Source organism: Benincasa hispida, chromosome 11, assembly GCF_027475165.1.
Source record: "Benincasa hispida cultivar pf3 chromosome 11, pf3_genome.v1.1, whole genome shotgun sequence".
In the NCBI taxonomy this organism is placed as follows: domain Eukaryota; kingdom Viridiplantae; phylum Streptophyta; class Magnoliopsida; order Cucurbitales; family Cucurbitaceae; genus Benincasa; species Benincasa hispida.
Genome location: NC_143488.1, coordinates 42,833,890 through 42,857,489, shown reverse-complemented (window position 1 = coordinate 42,857,489; position 23,600 = coordinate 42,833,890). Strand labels below are relative to the sequence as shown.

At 29.6% G+C, this 23,600-nt stretch overlaps 2 protein-coding genes across 2 annotated transcripts; both read right to left on the bottom strand.

Annotated features, from left to right (window-relative positions):
- Window positions 1-5,281: 5,281 nt before the first annotated feature.
- On the bottom strand, window positions 5,282-13,285 carry LOC120091653 (endoglucanase 17-like). Its single transcript, XM_039049755.2, has 8 exons — window positions 13,008-13,285; window positions 12,697-12,903; window positions 11,675-11,875; window positions 11,197-11,289; window positions 10,931-11,092; window positions 8,748-8,859; window positions 7,026-7,189; window positions 5,282-5,774 (listed from the first exon to the last, which is right to left on the bottom strand). The coding sequence occupies exons 1-8, from the start codon at window positions 13,248-13,250 to the stop codon at window positions 5,442-5,444; spliced, it is 1,515 nt and encodes a 504-aa protein (XP_038905683.2). The 5' UTR covers window positions 13,251-13,285; the 3' UTR covers window positions 5,282-5,441.
- A 9,283-nt stretch (window positions 13,286-22,568) lies between these two features.
- LOC150032653 (putative invertase inhibitor) lies at window positions 22,569-23,117 on the bottom strand. The gene has a single exon (XM_090306969.1). The coding sequence runs from the start codon at window positions 23,115-23,117 to the stop codon at window positions 22,569-22,571; it is 549 nt and encodes a 182-aa protein (XP_090163095.1).
- Between the last annotated feature and the right edge of the window lie 483 nt (window positions 23,118-23,600).

Genomic DNA, 23,600 nt, shown 5'->3' with positions numbered 1-23,600 from the left:
TGTTTAATTCTAAAATTTACCATAAAATATATACTTTATATAATTTATTATCCAATTTATTGTTTATTTTGTTTATGTAATCAAATGTCTAGTTAGATTTAAATTCTTTGAATATATATATATATATATTTAACTTCTACATTGCTTTTACTTATTTCGTCAGCTTTTTGTTTTAGAACATTATTAACAGTTTGTAACAAGTAAAATATAGAAGTTAATCTAGAATTGTGGCATTTTTTTTTTTAAAAAAAGGTTGCTAAATCCTTTTATCGTCACTAAATATTTTTTTGCAACGAAAATAGAGCTTTAGTGACAATTTAATTTGTCGCTAATTGTAATGTTTGTTTACTTTCAACTTTTTTCTCTTTTTTTAGTTCAAGTTGACATTGATTCTTAGATTGTCATAAATAACATTGTATCCAATAAATTTGATAAAATATTGTCATGACTTTGAAATTTTAGAATTAAAGGGTTTTCTTTTAAAGAAACAAACTTTAAATTATGATTTTTGCAACCATTACTTTTTTAAAGGTACATGTGGACACAAATGATTAAAACTTAATTGCGGAAGAACTAAAAGGACCGAAAGTTAAACGAAAATAAGATTTATACTTGAAAATTTTCAAAAAAATTAAAGAGTTTGACATTTAATAAGAGGGGGTCAATCAATGCTTCTAGTTTTATTATTTCAAAAAAAAAAAAAAAAAAAGCTTATTTCATTTTAACATGAAAAGATATATAATTTCATCCGAAATACTTGTTGAATTTTCAAAAATATTTTTACAACTTCAGCATTTTTGTCATGAGTGTTAGACTGTTAGTTAAGTCTTAAAATGAAGGATGAACAACAAAAATGGATCTTTTTATAGATTCATATCACAAATGTCCATATTGTCAGCTTTATGACTTCTAATCATACTATATAATTTGATCATAATAAATGTTTATTTAATGATGTTTTTAGTGTTTTAAAGTGTCTATAGCTTAGAGGTCGGAGAGGCAATTTCAATGCACTTTGAATTACTCAAATTGGACGTCAAATAAAGAAGTTGCAACCAAAAAAAGATTTAAAAGAAAACTTTGATGTGGTAGTGACATGTCAAGCGTGGATAACTAAGATGACACATGACAAATTATTGAAGAGAGATGAAAAGAAAAAGGAAAGGAGAAAGGTGGGATCACTTACAATCAAACGAGATTGCAATATATGACATCCCAAATTGTTTTAATTTAAAAAAAGAATAAAAGTGATTCGTTCCAAAATCCCATTCTTAATCTTTTTCCTTCCTAAATTTAATCTCCTTATTTTCTCTCTCCATTTAATCTCAACCATCCATTCCTTTTACCCTAAATCTAATGGTTGATGTTAAATCATTCAAATTTTATAATGATAACTTTCATCCTTCTAGCCACCTCTTTGAAGAAATAAGAAAAAGATTCTAGCAAACATATTCCTCCAAGTGTAAAGAATTTCATTTTTCTCTTATTCTTTTCAATTTTTACAAGTGTAATAATCGAGAGAAAACTCTTAGAGTGTCATAGAGCTAAATTTGTGAATTCTACCTACTTAGAGGTGATTTTTTAAAAAAATTCTAATTTTTCATTGGGTTTTGTATTAAGGTGTGAGTACACTTTGGATTGTGAGAAAAAGGAAATTGGTTAGATCCTGAACCAATGAAAAGGATCCAGTTTCTCTTTAGCCTAAGTGAAAAAAAAAAAGAAAGCGTGTAGGTTTTGTTCTCATCTACAAAAAAAATTTTTCTAAATAAAATAACCAAGGAGTCTTGGAGAATAGAAGTACGTACATTGTTGAACCACTATAAATTTCAGTATCTTCTTTTTCCTAAATTTCTTTTACTTTTGCACTTAGTTTTCTTTTCCAATTTTTAAAGAGGGGCATGTAGGTTTTTAAAATTCAAGTTTAGTTGTCAGATCAATAAGAATTTTAAAGTTAAAATTGGTAAACAAACCTATTCCCCACCCCTAATATTAGATCCTACACATATTTGTGAATATTTCATATTTAGACCCTTCTAAGAAAAGTTGTGAGGTTTTCCTTACAAAGTTACCCCTATTGACATTTTTTGAAAAAAGCTATTTAGCATTTTTGGTTAAAATGCAAATTTGTTCTAATTAGGATTTAGTTACTATGGTTTGATAAAACTTTCGTAAATAGTTTCTAGATTTATCAAAGTATAGAGATTATTTATAAGGGTTTTATCAAATCATAAGAACTAAATTCTAATATTTTAAATTATAAGGACTAAATTTTAACTTTCTCTAAATGATAGAGACAAGATAGTATCCATGTTGACGTTCTCTATTCATATTTATTATCTAATATTTTTCATTAGACTTGATTCATTTTATATGGTAACTTATGTCACTATTTGTTATAGAATTAATTGAAAAAAAAGATCATATTCTTCAATTGACTATTCCTATTACAAATAACATTTTTATAATGATTACACAAGTCATTGTTTTAACCTAATGAATCATTTTCGCCTGATGTTTTATTTGAAGAATGAATATAATATGATAAAAAAAATGTATTAGGTATATATTGACTCTAATTTGAGACTCATCAACAGCCGAAAAACTTATTGGTTACCTCTCTAAATTTGAGAGAGATATTGACTCACAGATAGACCATCGTTCCTACTTTATAATTGAGTTTTAAACCCATAATTCGCACAATGGTTTTAGAATCATAAGCATGGTTCAAAGAGTACCAAATAGTAGCAACAATGTTTAATTTAAATTCACTATTTCACCTGTTTTTTCTTTAGATAAAGAAGAATATATCCAACACATGGTAAATTAAACAATTCTAGTATGAACACTATGTCAATTGAGCTACGCTTTTGTTAGTCAAATTAGGAATAATTCATTCATATTATCTCTCCAAAAATTAATGTGTTCTAATTCCTTAAGATCATTTACTCTCTTTCTATCCTTCTAAATATAAATCTAATACAACTAAAAAAATTAACTTCATCATACACAACAATAATATTTAACCACAAAAAAAAAAAAAAAAAAAACTCAAACCAACAATAAAATCATAATTATAGACAACAAACAAAATATTCATACAAAAAATCTCTATAAACCATAATCATAAATATAACAATTAAATCAAAACTCAAACAACCAATCATCATACAACAATAAAACTTAAACCACATCTCCAAATCTTTACCATATATATATATATATATATATATATATATATATATATATATATATATATATATTAATAATAAATAAAGAACAAAATACAAAGAACAAGATATCCATTAATCTCAACAAGTAAACCAAACATGTAAATCACACCCATAAATGTAAAGCTTAACAACCATATTAATTGTTTCTAGATAATCTAACCACCAAAATTCAAATCTCACTAACAATTCAAATATCAACAACGAAAAATGAAAATCTCACGCTAAAATTTTCTAAAGAAATGTAACAACAAGCAACAAATTACACCAAAGTTTAAATAAAAATGTAAATCTCAACAGCCATTCCAAACATTTCAAAATAAGAATTGAAAATGAAAAAATATTTCGACTTATAGAGAAAGATGGAGGGAGGAGGTTAAGGGAGAAGAGGGTTGGCCGATTTCGATGGAGTGTTAGTGGGGGAGTTAGAGGGGCTGATCGACGGGGAGTTCAAGCGACAGGGGTGTCGGTGGTGGGTTTAGAAGGGGCTGGCTGGCGAGGGTTAAGGCACGAGAAGGATGGGCGTCGGTGAAGTTAAAAGGAGGGTAGGCAGCGGTGATCGTGGCAGGGGGCTTGACGGGCGCTACGACGAAGGGAGAGGGGGTTGACAGGTTGGGCGGCACGACATAAATGGAGCTCGAGGGTTGCGCGGGTATGAATGTTGGGCGGCAGAGAGGTGGAGCTCGAGGGTTGTACGACAGAGAGGGGAAGGAATTTTGACAAAAGAAGTTAGAGAGGGAAGGTGAAATTTTAGGGTCAAAATTTTAGATATGTCGACCCCCTAAGTGAGGTGTCTGCAAATACGACTATGAAGCATAGATATTTCATGTGAAGTAAAGAATGACACGTATACTTTCAAATACTTATCTGATATGCGATTTGGCGTATCTATTTTTATCCGTACATTTTTGTATGAAAAAAAACAAGTAACTCATCTAATCTTTCCTAATATAATATTAGACAACTTATTTAAAAAGCTCACTACTCGAGTTCAATTAAAAGAAATAATAATAATAATAATGAACCAAATCCTAGACTAGAATCATCTCATCTCCTTCTTCTATGCCAATGGTAAGAAATACACCCTCGGTCAATTAAAAGAAATAATAATAATAATAATGAACCAAATCCTAGACTAGAATCATCTCATCTCCTTCTCCTATGCCAATGGTAAGAAATACACCCTCGGTAGAGGCCCCACAGTTTTGTATAATTGGTATAGATATTTATTGCTGAAGAGGCTTTGACTCGTTGTCAAATTCCTTTTATAGTGATGGATTTTTTGGTTTCGGTAATTTTCTTGTATCGTGTGATCCAAACAATGCAATTTTAAAAAACATGATTGCATCCAAATTTAGACTTTTAAATTTTATAATGTAGAATTATATTAAATAAAGATAAAAACATTTAGAAATACAGAATGTCATATTATAACTTCAATTCAAATTTTTAAAATTAAAATATGTATTATGCAATATATAATAAATTATATAATGTTACAAAATAATAATTATATAATTTTTTAATATAAAATATGTTTATAAATTAATTAATAATAGTCCATTTTTCAATAATTTTTAGTGGGTAATTACAACTAATTTTATAATTTATAAATATAATATCAAACACATTTTAACCAATTAATTGTCTAAATTAGAATTTAGTTTTTGACTTTTCTACCAAATATATACATAAAAACATGAAATACTTTGTTTTCATCAAATCCTTTTTTGTTTGTTTTTTTTTTTTTTTTTCCAAATTTATGTTTTTAGATTTCCTACCAAATAGACCCTAAAATATTTTGAACTTAGAGAAAGGAAACTTCTTTTTGGCCATATATTATATATTTTAGGTTAAACTATAAAAAACACCCTTTAACTTTGTCATTTGTTCCAAAAATACTTCCGTACTTTTAAAAGTTACAATATAATTGTTCCTAACCTTTTGTAAGTGTTCCAAAACTACCTTTAGAATAAATATCCTCTAGAATTTTGAACAAAAATCAAGATTTAAAACTATGTGTGGTGTGACCTACAACAATGTGGGAATTTAAATGAAACAAGAAATTGAAGCTTCGATTACTTTCGATTTCAAAGGAAGCTAATTAGTAATTACGACTTGACTAAACACACTTTGGCTATTGGAAGATTAGCAGCATCTTACGATTACACATTTCCATTAAACATGGAAAGGGAAGCAATCAAAATGAGGAGCCTAAAGCTGGCCGAAGGAGTGCGCAAAATATGCGAGCGATCCGACAAGCGGGGCATTAATGTAAGTCGACGGTTCGGATTGCTCGAAATCCGATCGATCATCTGGAAATTCGTCGTTCCGATCGGGCCCTCCGACCACCGCGCCCACCAGAATGTTGGGGTTGGGGGAATTGGAATCCATGGCGGAGAAGCCGGTGGAGCAGTCGATCTTGGCCGGATGCTCTGCAATCGATGGCAGCGATGAGCCTCTGTGGTGGATTCTCTGTGGGTAGCGGCCGCCGTATCCGACCATGTATGACATCTTCAATGGATTCTCTCCCAGCAAGTAATCGATCTGCACACAACCCAAAATTTATTTAAATTCTGTTTTAATTTTTTTCTCAAAAAAATAAAAACAAAATTTTAAATTTGTTAAAATTTTATCGGATAGGTTATTTAAAAAATTTAAGGACTTATTAAACAATTTAGAAACCAAACAACGTGAACCTCAAATTTTAGGGATTATACTAGTAATTTAACCTCTTTTCGTTTTTTTTTGTCAAGTAACTTCTAGATGTAAACTTTAAAATTTAAAGACTTTGAGATAATTTTTAAAGTTGAGAGATCAAATAGATACAAATTATTTATAAATTAAATGTAAAGTAAATACATAAAAAGTTCATAACACAAAAATAATTATATTTTAAAGTTAAAAATTTAAAATGAATATTTTAAAGGTTGAACCACTAAGGACTATTTGGATAATTATTTAGGTCCAGTTTTTTAAATTTTAGTTATTCATTTTTTAAAATTAAATATATAAACACTATTTTTATTTTCAAATTTCTTTATTTATTATCTTCTGTCTTACCAATTATTTAAAAAATCAAGCCAAATTTTGAAAACTAAAAAAATAGCTTTTAAAATCATGTTTCCATTTTTGAAATTTGGCTAAGAATTCAACCATTGTACTTGATAAATATGCAAATAATTGTAAAAAATTTGGAGGAAATAGACTTAATTTTAGAAAATCAATAACAAAAAATGAAATAATTACTAAACGGACCCTTAGTCTTTGAAAAGTAAACTTATAAACACTAATTTCACTCATAAATTTGTGCTGTCAATTTTCTACTCATGCTTTAAATAATAGTCAAATTTGAAAACTAAAATAGTAGTTATCAAAAACTTATTTTACTTCTAGAATATAACTAGAGATTGAAATAAAAAATTGAGAGGAAAAAAAACATAAGCTTTAAAAAAAGGAAATTGTATTGTATGACAAATACATTTTAAGAAACCAAAGTCATGACTTTTAACTTTTTTGTAATTGCAGGTGTGACAATCATATAACAATTATATAGAAATTAAATAACAATTACATAGAAATCACATAAGAATCAAATTTTCAGGCGAAATTTTTTTGACATGTTTGCAAAAAAAAAAAAAAGTAAAATCTAAGAACATGTGTTCAATTTTTAATTTTTTTTTATTAAAGTTGCAATTGTTTCAAAAGAAGAAAAAAACGAAACCACCAACAAATGGGTGCTAAAATAAAAGTAATGGTTTTAAAGTTTAAATGAATATAATTGAAAAATAAACAAACCTGTTTCTTAGCAATGGATCGTAGAATGTTGGGAGTGATGGTTCGGCCAGTGCAGTCGACAGTTGTGTGAGCAGAGGTTAGGTATTTGGCATAGCTTAATACTAGAAATGAGGTTGACGTCACATACTGCATGTTGCTATCACCCATTTTAAATAAAAGACCTCCTGCATGTATTTAAATAAGATAAATATTTGAATACTAGTTCGACTCTACCTATCTTTATGCAAAAAAAAATAAATAAATAAATAAATTATTTTCTTTTTTTCTTTAACTATGTAACAAATAAAGATTATATGAGAAATAGGTGTAGCCTAATCTTTTATGTTCATATAATTCAATTCTCTTAATTGAAGAACCTCATTTTACTATTTTTCAAATGATAAATACAAAATATTAAAAATACCATATAGGTATTTTGTACTTGGTTTCATTTTAGTTTACTGTATACCATTAAATGTCAAAATTTAGTCTCCACCTTTTTAGTAAATATTAAAACTCACTATTTGAGGTAACTTTTAATCGGAGTTAGTTAAGTGAATAGTTTTCACAAACAAGAAAAAGACCCAATAAAATTGTTTTCTAAATTTATAGAAGAAAGTTTAAGGTTAAGAATTGGTTTCTAAACTTTTTATTTAGGATTGTTGTAGCTTTCAAAATAATTGTTGGTAGTCATGTTTTTATAAAAATCAACCGTGAAATGAAGTAAAATAGTATTTGATAAATTTTAATTTTAAATAAAAAACTAGTTATGGTGTTTGGTAAGTTTTTGGTAAGTCAGTACTGAATTAGTGTAATGTAGTTATTATAAACCAAACTAGGGTTATCGTTTTAATTTTTTTCACATGGATAATTAACTTATCATTTATTTGAAATTATATATGATTTAAATTCTAACTAATGTTATTTAATATAAATTATTTGATAATTTTTTTTAAAAAATAATTGTTATAAAAAATAGAATTTGAAAATACCTAACAAATTATATTAATTTGAAATAATATTATTAAAATATATTTATTTAAAAAAGTAAAGAAGTTAGTAAATTTTTAGAAAAGTCAAATATAAAAGCTAGTATCTATTAACTTTTACATGTTAACTAAAATTAAGAAATAAATCTGATAGATTATTAAATAATTCATTTTACCAAATAAGGAAAGTAGTTGAGATTTTCCATAATAACTTTTTACGATTTCAATCGCAATCCTAAATGGAACCTGGGTTAGTAATGATTTAGTGAATGCATTTTCAAATTTGTAAAATTTAGTATGCTGAACTTTTATTAATAACGATTTAGTCTCTATATTTTACAATTTGTAATGGTTTAGTTTTTATACTAAAAAATTTCATCAATTTAAGAGTTAATTTTTATTACAAACTTTGTTTTTATTAAAGTTTATAAATAAATTTGATTCTCGATCAGTTTATCAATCTATAGGTGTAAGAAATTTTATTAAATCATACAAATATTTTCCACGTCATGGACTTAGTCGTTAAATTGTATAAAATATATAGACTAAATTGTTTATTTTATGGAAGTTCAGGGACACTAAAAGTGTTGTTTTAACCAAGGTTAATAGAAACTAATTTTTTCAATAAAGATTATTTTTAAGCTTGATTAAAGATACATAGAAATTTGGGGATTTAAAAGTAAAAAGTTATAAAGTAGAGTAGCATAATGATATTTTGACAAAAAATTTAATAAATATGAAAGAGTTGAGAGACCTGGGGTGTATTGAGCAGAGGAGAAAGGAGCGCCTGGTATGAGAGAACATATGAAATTATCTGCATGACCTTTATACTCATGAAGAGACTTCTCATTTTGGATTAAGAATGCCTGAATTTTGGTTTATAAATCAAATTACACTTTATAAAATGGAATTTGTTATAAATGTACAATTTTATGAGGTTGAAGTTTAATCTCAACCAGTAATCATTGAATTGAATAGAAAAATTCAAACAATACTTACAGAGACTAATTTACACTTTATTTTCTTTTCTTTTCTTTTTTGATGTTATATATATATATATATATATATAGTTATTTATTTCCTAATATGTGGAGTACAAGAATTAAACCTTAGAGTTGAAAATACAAAGTTTAGTACTATTTTATAAGGGTATTCAAATAATCCAATAATCCGAATAACCTGAAATACCCAATCCAAAATGTAAGGATTTGGTTGAATTAATTTTGTTCTTAGGCTGGGTTGGGTTAAACTTTTTCTATTGTTGGGTTGGGCTGGATCATATATTAACAAAAAAAAATTTGGGTTGTCTCCATCTAAATCGAATTCTTTGTTTAAAATTTGATTACTTTATATTAATTAATTATTGAATTTTTTGATATATTTCATTTAAATTTTTTACAAAATTTATCTTTATTTAAAATTTGCAATAAATATCATTTATATTTAGTATTTAACATTTGAATTTTATGGGAGGTAAGTTATTAGTCATATGTTGTATATAAATTTACATAATTTTAATTAAAAAGAAAAAAATAAGTTATAATCTCACAACCCAACCCAACATGAATTTTAAGGGTTGAGTTGGGTTAGGTTTGAGACTTTATTTGAGTTTTTTTTTTTATTGTCAATCCAACCAATTCGAATTTTCAAATGAGTTCAAAAAATATCATCAACTCAATTCAATTCATGTACACCTCTCTTCTACAATTTTACGTATTAAATTATTAAAGTCGTTTTTTTTTAAAAATTCAGAATCACTACCGAAACATACTTTTTCATCCTTCAATTTAATCAGTTTAATATGTAACTTTACATTTATTTTCATACTATGAAAATGATTCTAAATAATTAAAGATATGTAAAAGTAATTTTATTATTTTAAAATCACTTTAAGAAAAAGTGTTTTGCCTTAACAAAATGAAAACAAAAACTATTTTCAAACTCGTTACAATAGTTGTCACATGATAAAGCTGTCAGTCTGTTTCAAAAGCTGCATAAATAAAATTAAAATACTTTGGTTTAGAGGATTATAAAATACTTAATAAAAAAAGAAAGCAGATGTAAATACCAAACTAGATTTAAAAATTGCTTAAAAAAAGATTTAAAAATATTTCTCCAGAACAGCTTTAAAATTAAAGAAATATATAAAGTTCCAATCCCAAAATCTTAACACTTTTACAATTATTTTTGGACTTATTTATTTATTTTATGTAATACTAAAACTCCAAACTGATCCTCACAAATAGTTTATGGTTTCATTTATTTTATTACGCCCCTTAGAATTGAGTACATAAAATTAAAAATATAAAAATATAAAAATATATCTGTTTAAAAATCAACATTTTATTTTCTTAAATGAACTAAAAATTAAAAAAAAGAATTTTAAAAACAAAATATAGAATAATTAGCAAGAGTACTAAAAATTCATTGTAAAGAAAACCAAAAAATTAGAAACATTATTTATTAAAATAAGTTAAACATAAACTTTCACACTTGTGTCAAATAGGCAATTCAACCTAAAAAAGTATCTTATTCATCAATGAATTTTTAATTTTGTGTCTAATAAATTCTTACACTTTCGATTTTATGTTTAATGAATTTTTACGCTTTCAATTTAGCATCTAATGAGCCATTAACTATTTGACAATGTTTAAAATTAATAAATTTATTAGATGCAAAATTGAAAATTTATGAAAAAAAAGAGAAATTTTCACGTATAGAAAAAATGTCAAACTATTTACACCAATAGACCTCTATCAACGTCTATCACATGATATTATTGATAGACTGTTTCTATCACTAATAAAACGCTAATAGACTTCTATCAGCCTCTATTAAGATTAAATTTTGCCATTTTAGTGTCACTATTTTTCCTTATTTTTCTAGAAAATATTCCTCTACAAAATAATTAGTAGTAAGATTAAAAAAAAAAAGTACCTTGGAAAGAAGAATTCTTGCTCCAACATGCTTGTTATCCCAACCAAAAGCATTGTCAAACTCAACACCTCCAAGATTCTGCCCATTCTCTTGAATATAATTCAAGTAGCTACCATTCTTTGTAGCTCTATATAGCCAAGCAGCACCCCACAATAGCTCATCCTGCCATTAATTCTCAAACCAAATTAATATTAAAATCATCCAATCTTCAGCTTCTTCAACAATTTCAATTATTCCATGGTCAAATATGGTGAAAAGGAAATTACTTGATAACCAGAGAAAGAGCAGTAAAAAGGGCAGACATAATTCTTCAGTCCATTGTTGTAGGATCCTCTGTACTTATCAGCAAATTCAAATACCTAATTCCCCAAAACAAAACCCAATTCAGATTTGAGAAGCAAAATATTAAGTTTGTTTAATATTTGTTTCTCCATTTCTCATTTCTTGTTTTCAATTTTTGTGGAACGTGTTTGTTTGTATTAGATGACATAATATTAAATTTGTATTCATCTATCAACTATTTTTTTGGTCAATCGGAGATTTAACATGATATTAGAGTAGGTAATCCAAAAGGTCTTGTGTTCAAACCCTAAAATATTCAATATAATATTAAATTTGCCTTTACTTATTAACTTAACCTTTTGGATTAATTGGTGATTTAACAATTCAATAATTACTCTTTGTTTCTCAGTTTTTTTGGTTGAAAAAAATAATGTTTTTATTTTTTTCTCCTCAAAGTTTTACCCTTATAGCTCTTTTGATTAAGATGTTGGAGTAGGTGGGATCAGATCTTTTGAAGACTAACGAAGCAGAAGCAAGAGCAGCTGCAGTTTCAGCTGCTACTTCAGAACCAGGGGTGTTCTTGTCTATTTTCAATACAGTTCTTGGAGTGTCCATGTCTTCTGGCCTCTCCCAACAAGCATGGTCCTTATTGGCATCACCCACCTACAAAACCACCGAACCAATTCTTTTATATATCTCTACAATGATATGATATTATACAAGTTTATTTTAAAATTATTGATTTCATGATATATTCTTAACTATTACAATGATGGATCTTTCTGATTAATCCTATATAATATAAAATGATCATGTTGTCATAATGGAAAAATGAGAACATGTTTGGAAGTGCTTTTGAAGTGTATTTTAAAGTTTGTTTGGATTATTATTTTGCAAGTGAAAAAAAAATTTCTTAAAATATATTTTCTTTTTAAATCTTTTTCTTTTTTTATTTTTGCATAAATATTGTTTAGAATTAGAACACTTAAGTTCATTTACATTTTCTCGAAAATGTTTCTATGCATCAAATTTGTTTGGTTGAATGCTTCAATAAATGTCAAATTACCATATTTGTACTCACAATACTATGATTGGCCAACGGGTGGCATCGATGGAAAAGTGAAGGTATAGTGCAAGGATATTTTAGTCATTTTAATATATCATGAAATTTTGAAAGAAATTTTCAAAAGACAATAATTAGGCGTAGACTAACTAAACCTAACTCTATTCTCTCCCCTTTCTTACGCACTAAAAGTAAAAATAGAAAAAACCAATTAAACTTTTTTGTAAAATTTTTTACCGCATGACACATTTTTATTGAGTATTATCAGAGTTGCACAAAAGATAGATGTACCACCAAATTTTTTTAATCACACTCGGAAACCTTGTTTGAGAATTTGGGTTAAAATGTTTCACACTTTATTTTTCCAAAATCAAAATATTAAGAATAAAGAAGTATTTGAAAGGAGAAAATGAAGTGAGACCTGAACAAAAATGGTGTCAGGAAGAGCAGTGGATTTGAGGAGATAATCAGTGGCCCAACGAATGGCTTCTTTAGAATTATTGAGCTCATTTTTCATTACTCCGCCAAACTCAATAACACTCCATGAAAGCATAGTGGTGGTGAAAGCCATAGGAAACCCAAACTTCACATTATCCCCAGCATCATAGTACCCACCAACCAAATCAACCTACACCATTTTCCATCAATTCCATCACTTAGCTTAAAAATGTTAGAATGAATAACACAACGTAATCGATTTAAGCTTTTGAGTTTAGTAGTGAATTGACTTACATTCATCGTTGAGCCGTCGAGTAAACCAGAGTCTTTCCTCCAAGTCATCTTTTGATTTGGAGGAAGCTTCCCGGACCTTTGGCCTTGGAAGAAGAGGATCGATTTGGCAAGAGCGTCTCTATAGTTATGAGGGGTAAAATGAGGGCGGCGATGGTGGCCAACGGTTGCGGGAGATGCATCGGAAAGGGTGAGAAGAAGGAAAGAGAAGGCAATGAGTTTGAAAGAAAGGGGCGAAAGAGCCATGTTTTTGGTTTGGTTGAGGTGCAATTCGGTGGTGGACATGAAGGAGTATTTATAGAGCAAAACGCTAAAGAGAAAAACGTTATCTTTTTGGTCACTTACAGTCATCATGAAGTCCATATGTTTGCCAAGGACTGCCTTGTTCAACACTATAAAAGTTAGTTAGAATTAAAAAATTTAAGAAATCACTAAAATAAAATAAAATGAATTATGATATTTTTTTTAAAAAAATGATTTATGGTACAATTTTATAAAACATTCTTGGTTAAAGTATCACTTTGAGGATGATTTAATTTTACAATTTTAATCTTTCTTCTTTTGAAGAATCTTAAATTTAGTCTATTAATTGTTTGATTTTTTTTCAAAAAAATTGATTTTTTATTAATATTTTCACTATAAATTTTGAAAGTATGTACGCATATTATATTTCATTGAATAAAAGTTATTATTATTATTTAGCCAGTTTCAATAAAAATTAATTTGAGAAACTAAAATTAAGATTTATTAAAAGTATAAGGATTAAAACTGGACATTTTAAAGTACAATAACTAAAATTGGACTAACCTTAAAATAGAGGGATCAACATGGTATTTTAACCAACATTCTTTCGTCCCTCCATTTTTTTTATAGATCAAAATACTATTTTGGTCTATATATTTTAAGTTTTGTTTTATTTTAGTCGATGTAATTTCAAGTATAATTTTAGTCCATATACCTATAAGGAATCTCAAAATTAATCTATGGAACTAATTCATAGTTGAATATTTTGTTATCCACTTTGACTTCCTATTAAAGTTTTCAAAACTAGACGAACTAAGAAAATACTTCAAATTCAAGTGTTTCGTTTAACAAAAGTGAAAACCAAAATTAAAAATTTGAAAGGAAACAAACGTTAATTTAAAAAACATACTACTAAAAACAAAATGGATATTAAACCGAGCTTGAAAATGAATATTTTAGAAATTGAGAAACTAAAATTTAAATAGATTTGAATATTTAAAAATTTAAGAGAGAGAGAGAGAGAGAGAGAGAGAGGGAGATTTCACCATTATTTACCTAAATTTATCTCTTGAGAATTTAAAAATTTATGAATTGTAATTTTTTACCATATATACTTGTTCTATAATGTTGGAGAAAGGGGGTGGAGAAAATATGGAGATGATATTGAAGATCTTTGAGTTCAGAGACTAAGTCACAAAATGGTTGGTTGATGCCCATAAAATGAATACCTCTCATTTCTACTTGGGAAATGGAGCTTCTTATTCAACTACATTACCCAAAACACATCAAATTCTCCCATCCCCATATTTCTATGACATATATATCCAACACATTGTATCTTAACCCATGTTGTATATATCTATTTATATATTAAAAAAATTTGACTATTCACATCAAGCCTTGGTTCACACCTTTCATTTAACAACATCAATTACTAACCACAATTTGTACTTGAATTATTGGAGTTTACATATTCCTTTGTTGCAATCATTCTTTAACTGAGCATAGTTTAGCAGTAATAATTGTCCTATATCTCTACTCTTGAGGTCTGATGTTCAAATCCAAATACTCCACTCGTACTAAAAGAATAATGGTTCAAATATCATTCTTATATACACTCACAAGACTTTTAGGGTTTGTTTGGAATAATAGAATAAAAAGTGTTTTTCAAAAAAATCGTTTATATTAAACTCTTTTGATAAAAAGAGTTAAAATACACTTTTAAAAGTGTTTCAAAAGTTACCAAATACCTCAAACTCTTTTTTAAAATACTTTGTTTTCGAATACTTGAAAAGTTAAACCAAACATGTCATTCAAAAGAAAAATATTGCATACTGAAACATCAAATAGTAAAGATTTAAGAAATCATAAACAAAAACTTCACCTAATTGATTTACTTTTTTAAAAAATATTCTAAAAAAAGAAATACTAAAACCTAACCAAACACATTTGATCCTAAACAAAACTTAAATGATTACTATGAGCCGATAAGCATTTTGTTATTGATTATTATTGTGGTTGTTGTTTTTAGAAATTAGTTATAAGCTTATAAACACGACACCAACCTATAGTTTTCTTACTATATTACCAAAAAGCCATTTTTGTAAAGAATCGAACATAATTTTTAAACATAAAAAATAAAATAGTTATCCAATGACATAAAATAACAAAATTCCAAAAGTAGTTTGAAATTTTATGGTAAGGACAAAGAAAAAGGCAAGGTGAAATTCAATATAATGTTGAATTCAAAGATGAAATGGTGAAGCAAAGTGCATGTTTGTTAGAGGGAGGGCTTCCATTTCCATGTGCATCAAATAATGCATAATACTCTCTCCCACATGCAAAAGCATTTGCAGTTCATGTTCTTGTTATCTCTACCTTACATGCTTCTCTGTAAAACAGAGGGATAAACCTTATTTTCAACATCTCTACATACAACAAACAGATCAAAAGCTGACATACAAAAGGAAAAAAAAAAAAAAAAATTCCAACTTTTTCACAAATGATCTCATCCCAATTTTGTGGATCTAGTCTTTTTTTTTTTTTTTTTTTGTCATTTGATTACATTTTTATTCACTACAAAAAAAATTGAGCTATTTCGACAATATTTTATCGGAAGATATAAAAAACCTTTGAGAAAGATATACATTTATTGAAGGTATTGGAAAAACCTTTAAGAAATATATGTGTTTTATCGAAGGTTAATAAAAACCTTTGAAAAAGATATATATTTATTGGAGTTGGTTTTGAAGAAACCTTTGAGAAATATGTAGTTTTTATCGAAGGGTAATAAAAACCTTTAAGAAAGACATACATTTATCGGAGGCTTTGATAAATCATTTGAAAAATATGCACCTTTTATTGAAGGTTAATAAAAACCTTTGAGAAAAATTAGGATCGTGAAGATGTGTTAGACGATCGTGAAGATGTGCGCAGCGTTAAACGATGAGGAGTGACGCGCTAGACGATCGGGCTATACAATAGGCAAAGTATTGCACGATCAATGAAAGCGCTAGACGATAAGCGTAGAAGCTGGATGATAGCGCTAGACGATAGCCGTGCTGCGCTAAACAATGAGCAGACTTGCTACACGATAGGCAAAATACTAAGTGATGGGCATTGGGCGATAGATGTTAAGCGATGGGCGGATGCATTAGACGATCGTGAAGATGCGCGCGGTGTTAAACGATGAGGAGTGACGCGCTAGACGATCGGGCTATACGATAGGCAAAGTACTGCACGATCAGTGAAAGCACTAGACGATAAGCGTAGAAACTGGATGATAGCGCTAGACGATAGCCGTGTTACGCTAAACGATGAGCAGAGGCGCTACACGATAGGTGGAATACTAAGCGATGGGCATTGGGTGATAGACGCAGGCGCTGGACGATGACATTAAGTGATAGGCGGATGTGTTAGACGATCGTGAAGATGCGCACGACGTTAAACGATGAGGAGTGATGCACTAGACGATCGGGCTATACGATAGGCAAAGTACTGCATGATCAGTGAAAGTGTTAGATGATAAGCGTAGAAGCTGGACGATAGCGCTAGACGATAGTCGTGCTGCGCTAAACGATGAGCAGATGCACTACACGATAGCCGGAATACTAAGCGATGGACGTTGGGTGATAGACGCAGGCGCTGGGCAATGACGTTAAGTGATAGGCGGATGCGTTAGACGATAAGGTGTCAGCGCTAAATGATGGGCGCGTAACTAAACGATAGGCTATGCGCAAGTGATATTTATTTATTTTTATTCTGAAATGATAACCAAAATTTCTGCCTTGCCCTGCCCTAGATCTCTAATTTCAATTTCTTGCTTTCTTTCATTTCTTTCTTAATCGATGAACCTCCTATTCCTCTTCTCAGCACCGACATGGCGTTGAATTTTAAATTCTTCGCCCTCGATTCCCTTGATTCCATGTTCAACTTCTCCTAATCATCTTCCATTTCTACACTTATCTTTCTTCTTTTTCCTTCCCGGATGGAACCTTGCGTCGGCAATAAGTTTCGCCTTGGCCGGAAGATCGATAGTGGCTCCTTCGGGGAGATCTATCTTGATTCGTCTGGTTTTTCTCCATTCCAGCTTCTCATTATGTTGCTCTATTATAACAACTAGATCTTAATGCTTCAATTCCGTCTGCAGGTGCTAATATACTCTGCAGGTGCTAATATACAGACGAATGAAGAGGTTGCAATTAAACTCGTAAGTGTTCCAATATTAATTCAACACTACGATTCTAGCTCCGCCTACTCTCTCTCTCTTCCTTCACTTAGATGCACTTATTTTCCTTTCTTTTTCCCTTTCGGAGTCGACGTTTGTACGGTTCTAAACTCTATGTATGCCTGTATTTACCACAAACTTGACTAAAATGAAAAAAGCGCTAAAGGTGTTTCGAGGTAATGGAACAGAGCTCCAAGAGCGGTTCGATTGTATTGTGGAAGCTGGCATTGATGAGAAGGATGCTTACAAAATGATTGAAGTTTATCCACAAATCCTTAACCAAACAAAAGATATAATAGAAGAAAAGATAGATTTTCTTGTAAATAATTTGGGGTATCATATTTCATTATTAGTAAATTTCCCTCTATATCTTAACTATAAGACTTAGAGGGTCACTCTTAGGTTCGCAATGTGTAATTGGCTCAAGGAACAAGGAACAGTCAACCCGATGTTGGCATTAAGCAGTATTGTTGTGGGTTCGGAAAATGCATTTCTAAGACAGTATGTTCATCATCCCAGAGGCATGGAAGTCTGGGAGAATTTGAAGAGAAAAATATATTCAGATTTTATGGTGTCTCCAGCTCATTAGACTAATCTTATTTTAACATATTCTTTATACATATTGATAACCAACTGCTTCATAGCTGTTATACTACAAGTTTTCAATAATTCATGGAATTAAGGGCTAATCTGTTGTAAAGTTTGTGTAAAAGTGTGATATTCCATTGAACTAGAGCAACTCTTTTCATGTCCAGGGAAATGACAGTTGAACTTCGAATTGCTGTATCATTTTCACAAATCAACATATTAAATTGTTTGTTGCTCACAATGCTGTCGGAACTTCCCTTCCATTCAAATTCAGTTATTTCCTATTATTAACCTTTACCTTGTAAATCATTTGTAGGTTGGGGAAGTGTAACACAACATTGTTTTGCTCATTACTCACTATTCGAGCTTCTTTCAACAGAGTACTTACAAATCATGGAAATTTGAGACATTCATTACTCACTAGATCTGAAATCCTCTAGAGGTATATCTTATGTGCTTTTGTGGCAAAGCATTATATCTCTCATTCTATCGAAGACCAAGTCTATGACCGCTATTTTATTATTTATGGCAGTTTTTCTGTTGATACATGGTGAACGTGTTATCGGGGTCTAAATTTCTAAATGTATGTCGATGAACACGTGCTGTAGGTTATGGTAGACCATCTCTTTTCATGTGCAACTTTGTAACTATTTATTTAACACAACGAATTGGAGCTTTCTGAATATATTACTGCAGAGATGCGTAATTTCTCACATTGTTGTAGTTTAAATTGTATCTTTAGCTTGTGAACATAATACATTTCTACACAAGACAGAGGGAAATGGTTGTCCCTTAAACTTATGATATAGAAAATGCTGGAACCAGAAAAATGTTGAAAATTAAACGTAATTTCCATATTTATGGTGCTGGAACCAGTTCTGAAATCCCTCCTGGTATAGCAAATGCTGATAGACAGACATATTCTCTTTTGGTTTTATTTTAAAATTTTCCTGGTTTAGTTGAGTGGAACGTTGATCCTCTCTGGTTATGCTACTTGGAGGGATAGTGAATGCAAAGAATATTAAAACAAATAGATTTTGTGTGTGTGTTTAGTTGGGTTTTTGGATGCATACTTATTTGTTCATTGTGTTAGTAATGCTTCATTGAGTTGAATACTGTAGTCTTCGTTTTCTTTATGAGCCAGTTTATGTTCTTAGTAAAACATAAATCTAATTTGCTTTACTTTTCTCATGTGCAAGAAAATGTCAAGATGAAGCATCCTCAGTTGCTTTACGAGTCTAAGTTGTACAAAATTCTTCAGGAAGGAAGTAATGAAATATTCTTTTCCATTTTTCTGGATGGAAGTAAAATCTGAATGAATGCTTTCTCCTGTGACCCTTTATTTTCACAATTTTTTTTCTAAACTCTTATTCTGTTTTGCAGATGGCTTAATGATAACCGATTAAATGGACCAATCTCGAGAGAACTTACTGGAATTGCAAGTCTTAAACTTGTGTAAGTCTTTGTATAATTTCACGGTTGTGTATTAGTTCATTTAGGTGATATACATCCCTGGTTGAAGTTTTGTGCCATGTCATGTGATTGGTTTATGATGGATTGTGTCCCTTTGTTTCAAGGATGTATCAAACAATGACTTGTGTGGAACAATCCCAACTAGTGGACCATTGAGTACATACCTTTAAAGAAGTAGGTTTCTGAATTTTTTAAACTAAAAACACAATGAAAAATCATGAAGAATACGTATATTATTTAAACTACTTTTAAATACATTATTTACTTTTCTTTTATTGTCGTTCTCTCCCTTTATTCTTTGAATTGTAAATTAGTTTAAAGTAATAATTTGATGTTTTTAGGCGTAATAAAAATACTTCTTGAATCTCCATCTTCCCCATTTGAGGTAAAAATACTTCTTGAATCTCAAACAAAGACATGTGTTTGTTTGTTGTAAACATTTGAATTTATATGTGTTAGTTTTGAATTATAATATGTGAATTTGTATTTGTAGTTAGAACTTAAATCATATGCTTCTCAAGTGATTGATGGTACACTTGACATGAACGAGGATGAGATTTTCGTACGAGTATTTGGACCGGAGAAACACGGGCATGTTCGTGGTTATGGAGTGGGTGTTACTCCTTCTGAGTTGTTTGGATCATTGTCTACTATAAGCGATCTTGAGCGTCGAAGTCCGAACAACGACTTCAAGAATCTGAACAACAAAAAAAAGAATCTGAACAACAAAGAGAGATTGAGGTAGAACACTTAGGCGTCAAATAAGCGAATTAGAAAATTGTTTTGAGGATAGATTTCAAAAAATGATGGCAGAGATGCGTAAAAAATTTGTTTCTAGTTGACCAATTATAGTTTGATGTTATAGAATTTCGATAGCCTTTTGGTGTATTTTTATGACATATAAGTTTACTTCCATCCATGTCATTGTCTATTTTTTCTATTCTATTATTATACTTTATAATTCAGGGTACTACATGTAGATGAATTAGTAAAAATAACCTTCCGAGATTTGTCAATAAATGTGCTAAAAGGTTTTGTAAGAGAATTTTCGAAGGATATACAATTGATAAATAAGTTTTTATAAAGGTTTTAAAATTTTTGAAAATAACATGATAAGCTTTTAAAAATAATGAAAACCTTCGAAAAAGACTCCTTGATAATAGATAATTATCGCTAAATAATTTGACAATTATCGAAGATATATAACTTTTAAAAAATAATAATTTTCGAAAATTAATCAACTTTCGAAGAATAGTAAACCTTTGAAAAAGTTTTTTCGACGGAATCTATTTTGACACTTTTCAAAGGTTGGGATAACCTTTGAAAAAAATATATCGAAGATCTATTAAATATTTTTTCGAAGGTTTTGGCCTTAGAAAAAGATCAATTTTCTTGCAGTGATTCTTATATTTTCCTATTTATTGTTTTAATATTTAAAGTTACGTGTGTTTGATAATATCTTTGTTTTTAGTTCAAGGTACGAACGAAATATTTTATTATTATAGTTTTCATATAATTAATATAAGGTAAGATTTGATCTTTAAATCTCACCATATGATCATTGAGGTAATGAGTGTAGGTTTGTAGTTCTGGAGCTCTTCGTGTAAAGAGTTAATGACATATTTTATATTTTTCGAAAAAGAAAAATTTTGTCAGGTAATAATTTTTGTTTGAGCACCTGGGTGGATTACATAATGATAAATGCAAACTAGATGTACCCAAATCTTTTTGTTCATAGATTTTTGTTTGCCTATTTCTTTTTTAAAGGATAAAAAGCATCAAGATTAATTTGAGCTTTAATTCAAGAAATACTCCTAATTTTTTTTTTTTTTATTTTAAAACTACGGTTTTCCAATTCAAAAATACATTTATTCTTTCTATAATTGCTATATTGTCATTGATATTTCATTAATGCTTCAAAAATACTTTTATTCTTTATTTACCCAATATTATAATTATTTATACTCCAATGGTAGTTTAAAAGTGCATGCACACCCACGCGTGCACCACATACGTGCGTACACACTTGTCAATTAACAATTAATTATTTTAGGCGGAATATTTTCAATATTTACTTAGTCTTTTTTTTTTAAGTTTAACCTCTTGGTCGATAATGCATTTTCATGTAGTTGAACTATATTCATATTGGTTATTAAGAATATGACTAGATCAGTCTCACATTGGTTAGATACAGGAAAAATCATGAGTATAAGAGTGAGGATAACTAGAATCAATACACTCAAGCTTAAAAATATTTCTAATTTGTACAATTTGAAACCAAAATAATTATACTTTTTTTTATTGTGCTTAGAATTTATCACTTTCGCGAATCTTTTTAATGTGGGACAATTTCTCTTCTAATGTATTTTTTTAAACTCTATCGTGACTGTTTTGCTTAAACTTAGTTTCATTATATTAGTCCCTATATTAAAAAAAAAAAAAAAAAGAAAAGAACCACGGAAAATTGATGGATATTACATTGCTCTCCAAACAAAAAGTGTTAATTAACCATCGTCTCTTACTTTTTAAATCAAAATAATGCAATTAAAATCCAACATGAAAACAAAGTTTTTTTTTTTCCTTTTAAATAATGCTTTCAACTAAATATAAGGTCAAAATTGATATATATGGATCACTAATACAACATTTCATAGGCATAAAAGCTTTCCAATATAGTAGACACATGAATTGCATATAAATGCAATTTTAATACAAAATTAGACATAATTTAAAATGAAAATATGAGATGGCCATTACCAACAAAAACTTTTTTAAAAAGGTTTTAGGTTTCATCCAACTACAACATCTCCCTCCCATTCAAACAAATAATACACCAATTAGCAACTCCTCATCTCATAAAAGAGGAATTGCATCTCAAACAAAAACAAAACCCCAAAAAAGAAAAAAGAAAAAAAAGCACATAATAAAAAGCTTCACCATATAGAAAATTGCTAAACCAGCCATTTTGCTCCAATCCTCCTCCATAGAAAATGAAAAAATCAATTAAAAGAAAAAAGAAATTATCAAGATAATTAATTTCCTTCCGCCGTGTCCGCAACCTTGGAGATGGACAATGCAATTTCACATAGCTTAATAAACACGTCATTCTTCGGCGCCAACAGCGAGGGCTTTGTTGCAAACTCGTTCTCGCACGTGCGCACACTGGCGATTGCTGCATCGACCCATTTCTCCACGTCGCCATAGGCCTTCACGAGAATCGCAGCAATAGCGTCGTCAAGCTGTTGCGACGCGTCTAGATACTCGTCAAGGCAATCAAAGAGGCCTTGTTGTACCGATGGCTTGTTCAGGCTCGTGTCATTTAACATCACCTTGATGCTCTCTGATATGTCGGAGGCATTGGAGGAGGCGAAACGGAGGGCAACCAAGGCTAGGCCCATCTTATCGGCGGGGAAGCTATTGGGGTCAGAAGTCAAGGAGATGACGCAAAGGTCTTTGTAGTTAGTCTGGGCACACATATGATCGATCATGCTGAGTCCGTCCTCTGCCGGACTGGCAGCGTCGAGGCGCTGAGCCACCATGCTGAGGCAGAGGACGAACAAAATGGCTGAAACAAATTTCATGGTGTGTTGGTTTTTTGTTTTTGTTTTTTTGTCTTGTTTTTTTTGGAGGGAGAAATGGCAGTGGGGGTGATGGAAACTGTTAGAAAAATGTAAATAAATAAAGCAAAGGATCGATCTCTCCACAGCTTAAAATAGGAAAAATCACTCGTGGTTATGATTATTGATGCATGGTCAAACTCTCAATTGCATTGTCCCGTAAATAATTTATGCTGAAAATAGAGTAATTTTCCAGACACATTACCCGATTATTCAGCTTAATTTGCTTATATTTAGTTTCTTGACCTAATAACAGAAGATGACAATTCTATGAATCAAAACCATGCGGACGTTGCTTTGTTGCATGGTTTATTAATTAACAGGGCTAAAAAAAATTATTTTTCATGCGTCCATTTGTTAATTGATTTGTCAATTTAAACTTTAATTTTTATTGGATTAATTCTAGAAGGGATACTTTCTTAGGTTAAAAAAATAATTTTGGTCTCT

Excerpts from the sequence above, each read along its gene's own strand:
- LOC150032653 (XM_090306969.1), bottom strand. The coding sequence starts at position 23,117 with ATGAAATTTGTTTCAGCCATTTTGTTCGTCCTCTGCCTCAGCATGGTG.
- LOC120091653 (XM_039049755.2), bottom strand. The coding sequence starts at position 13,250 with ATGGCTCTTTCGCCCCTTTCTTTCAAACTCATTGCCTTCTCTTTCCTT. Across the intron at positions 12,904-13,007 it reads TCGACGGCTCAACGATGAAT|GTTGATTTGGTTGGTGGGTA; the intron begins GTAAGTCAATTC and ends AAAATGGTGTAG. Across the intron at positions 7,190-8,747 it reads CTCTGCTCAATACACCCCAG|GAGGTCTTTTATTTAAAATG; the intron begins GTCTCTCAACTC and ends AAATACATGCAG.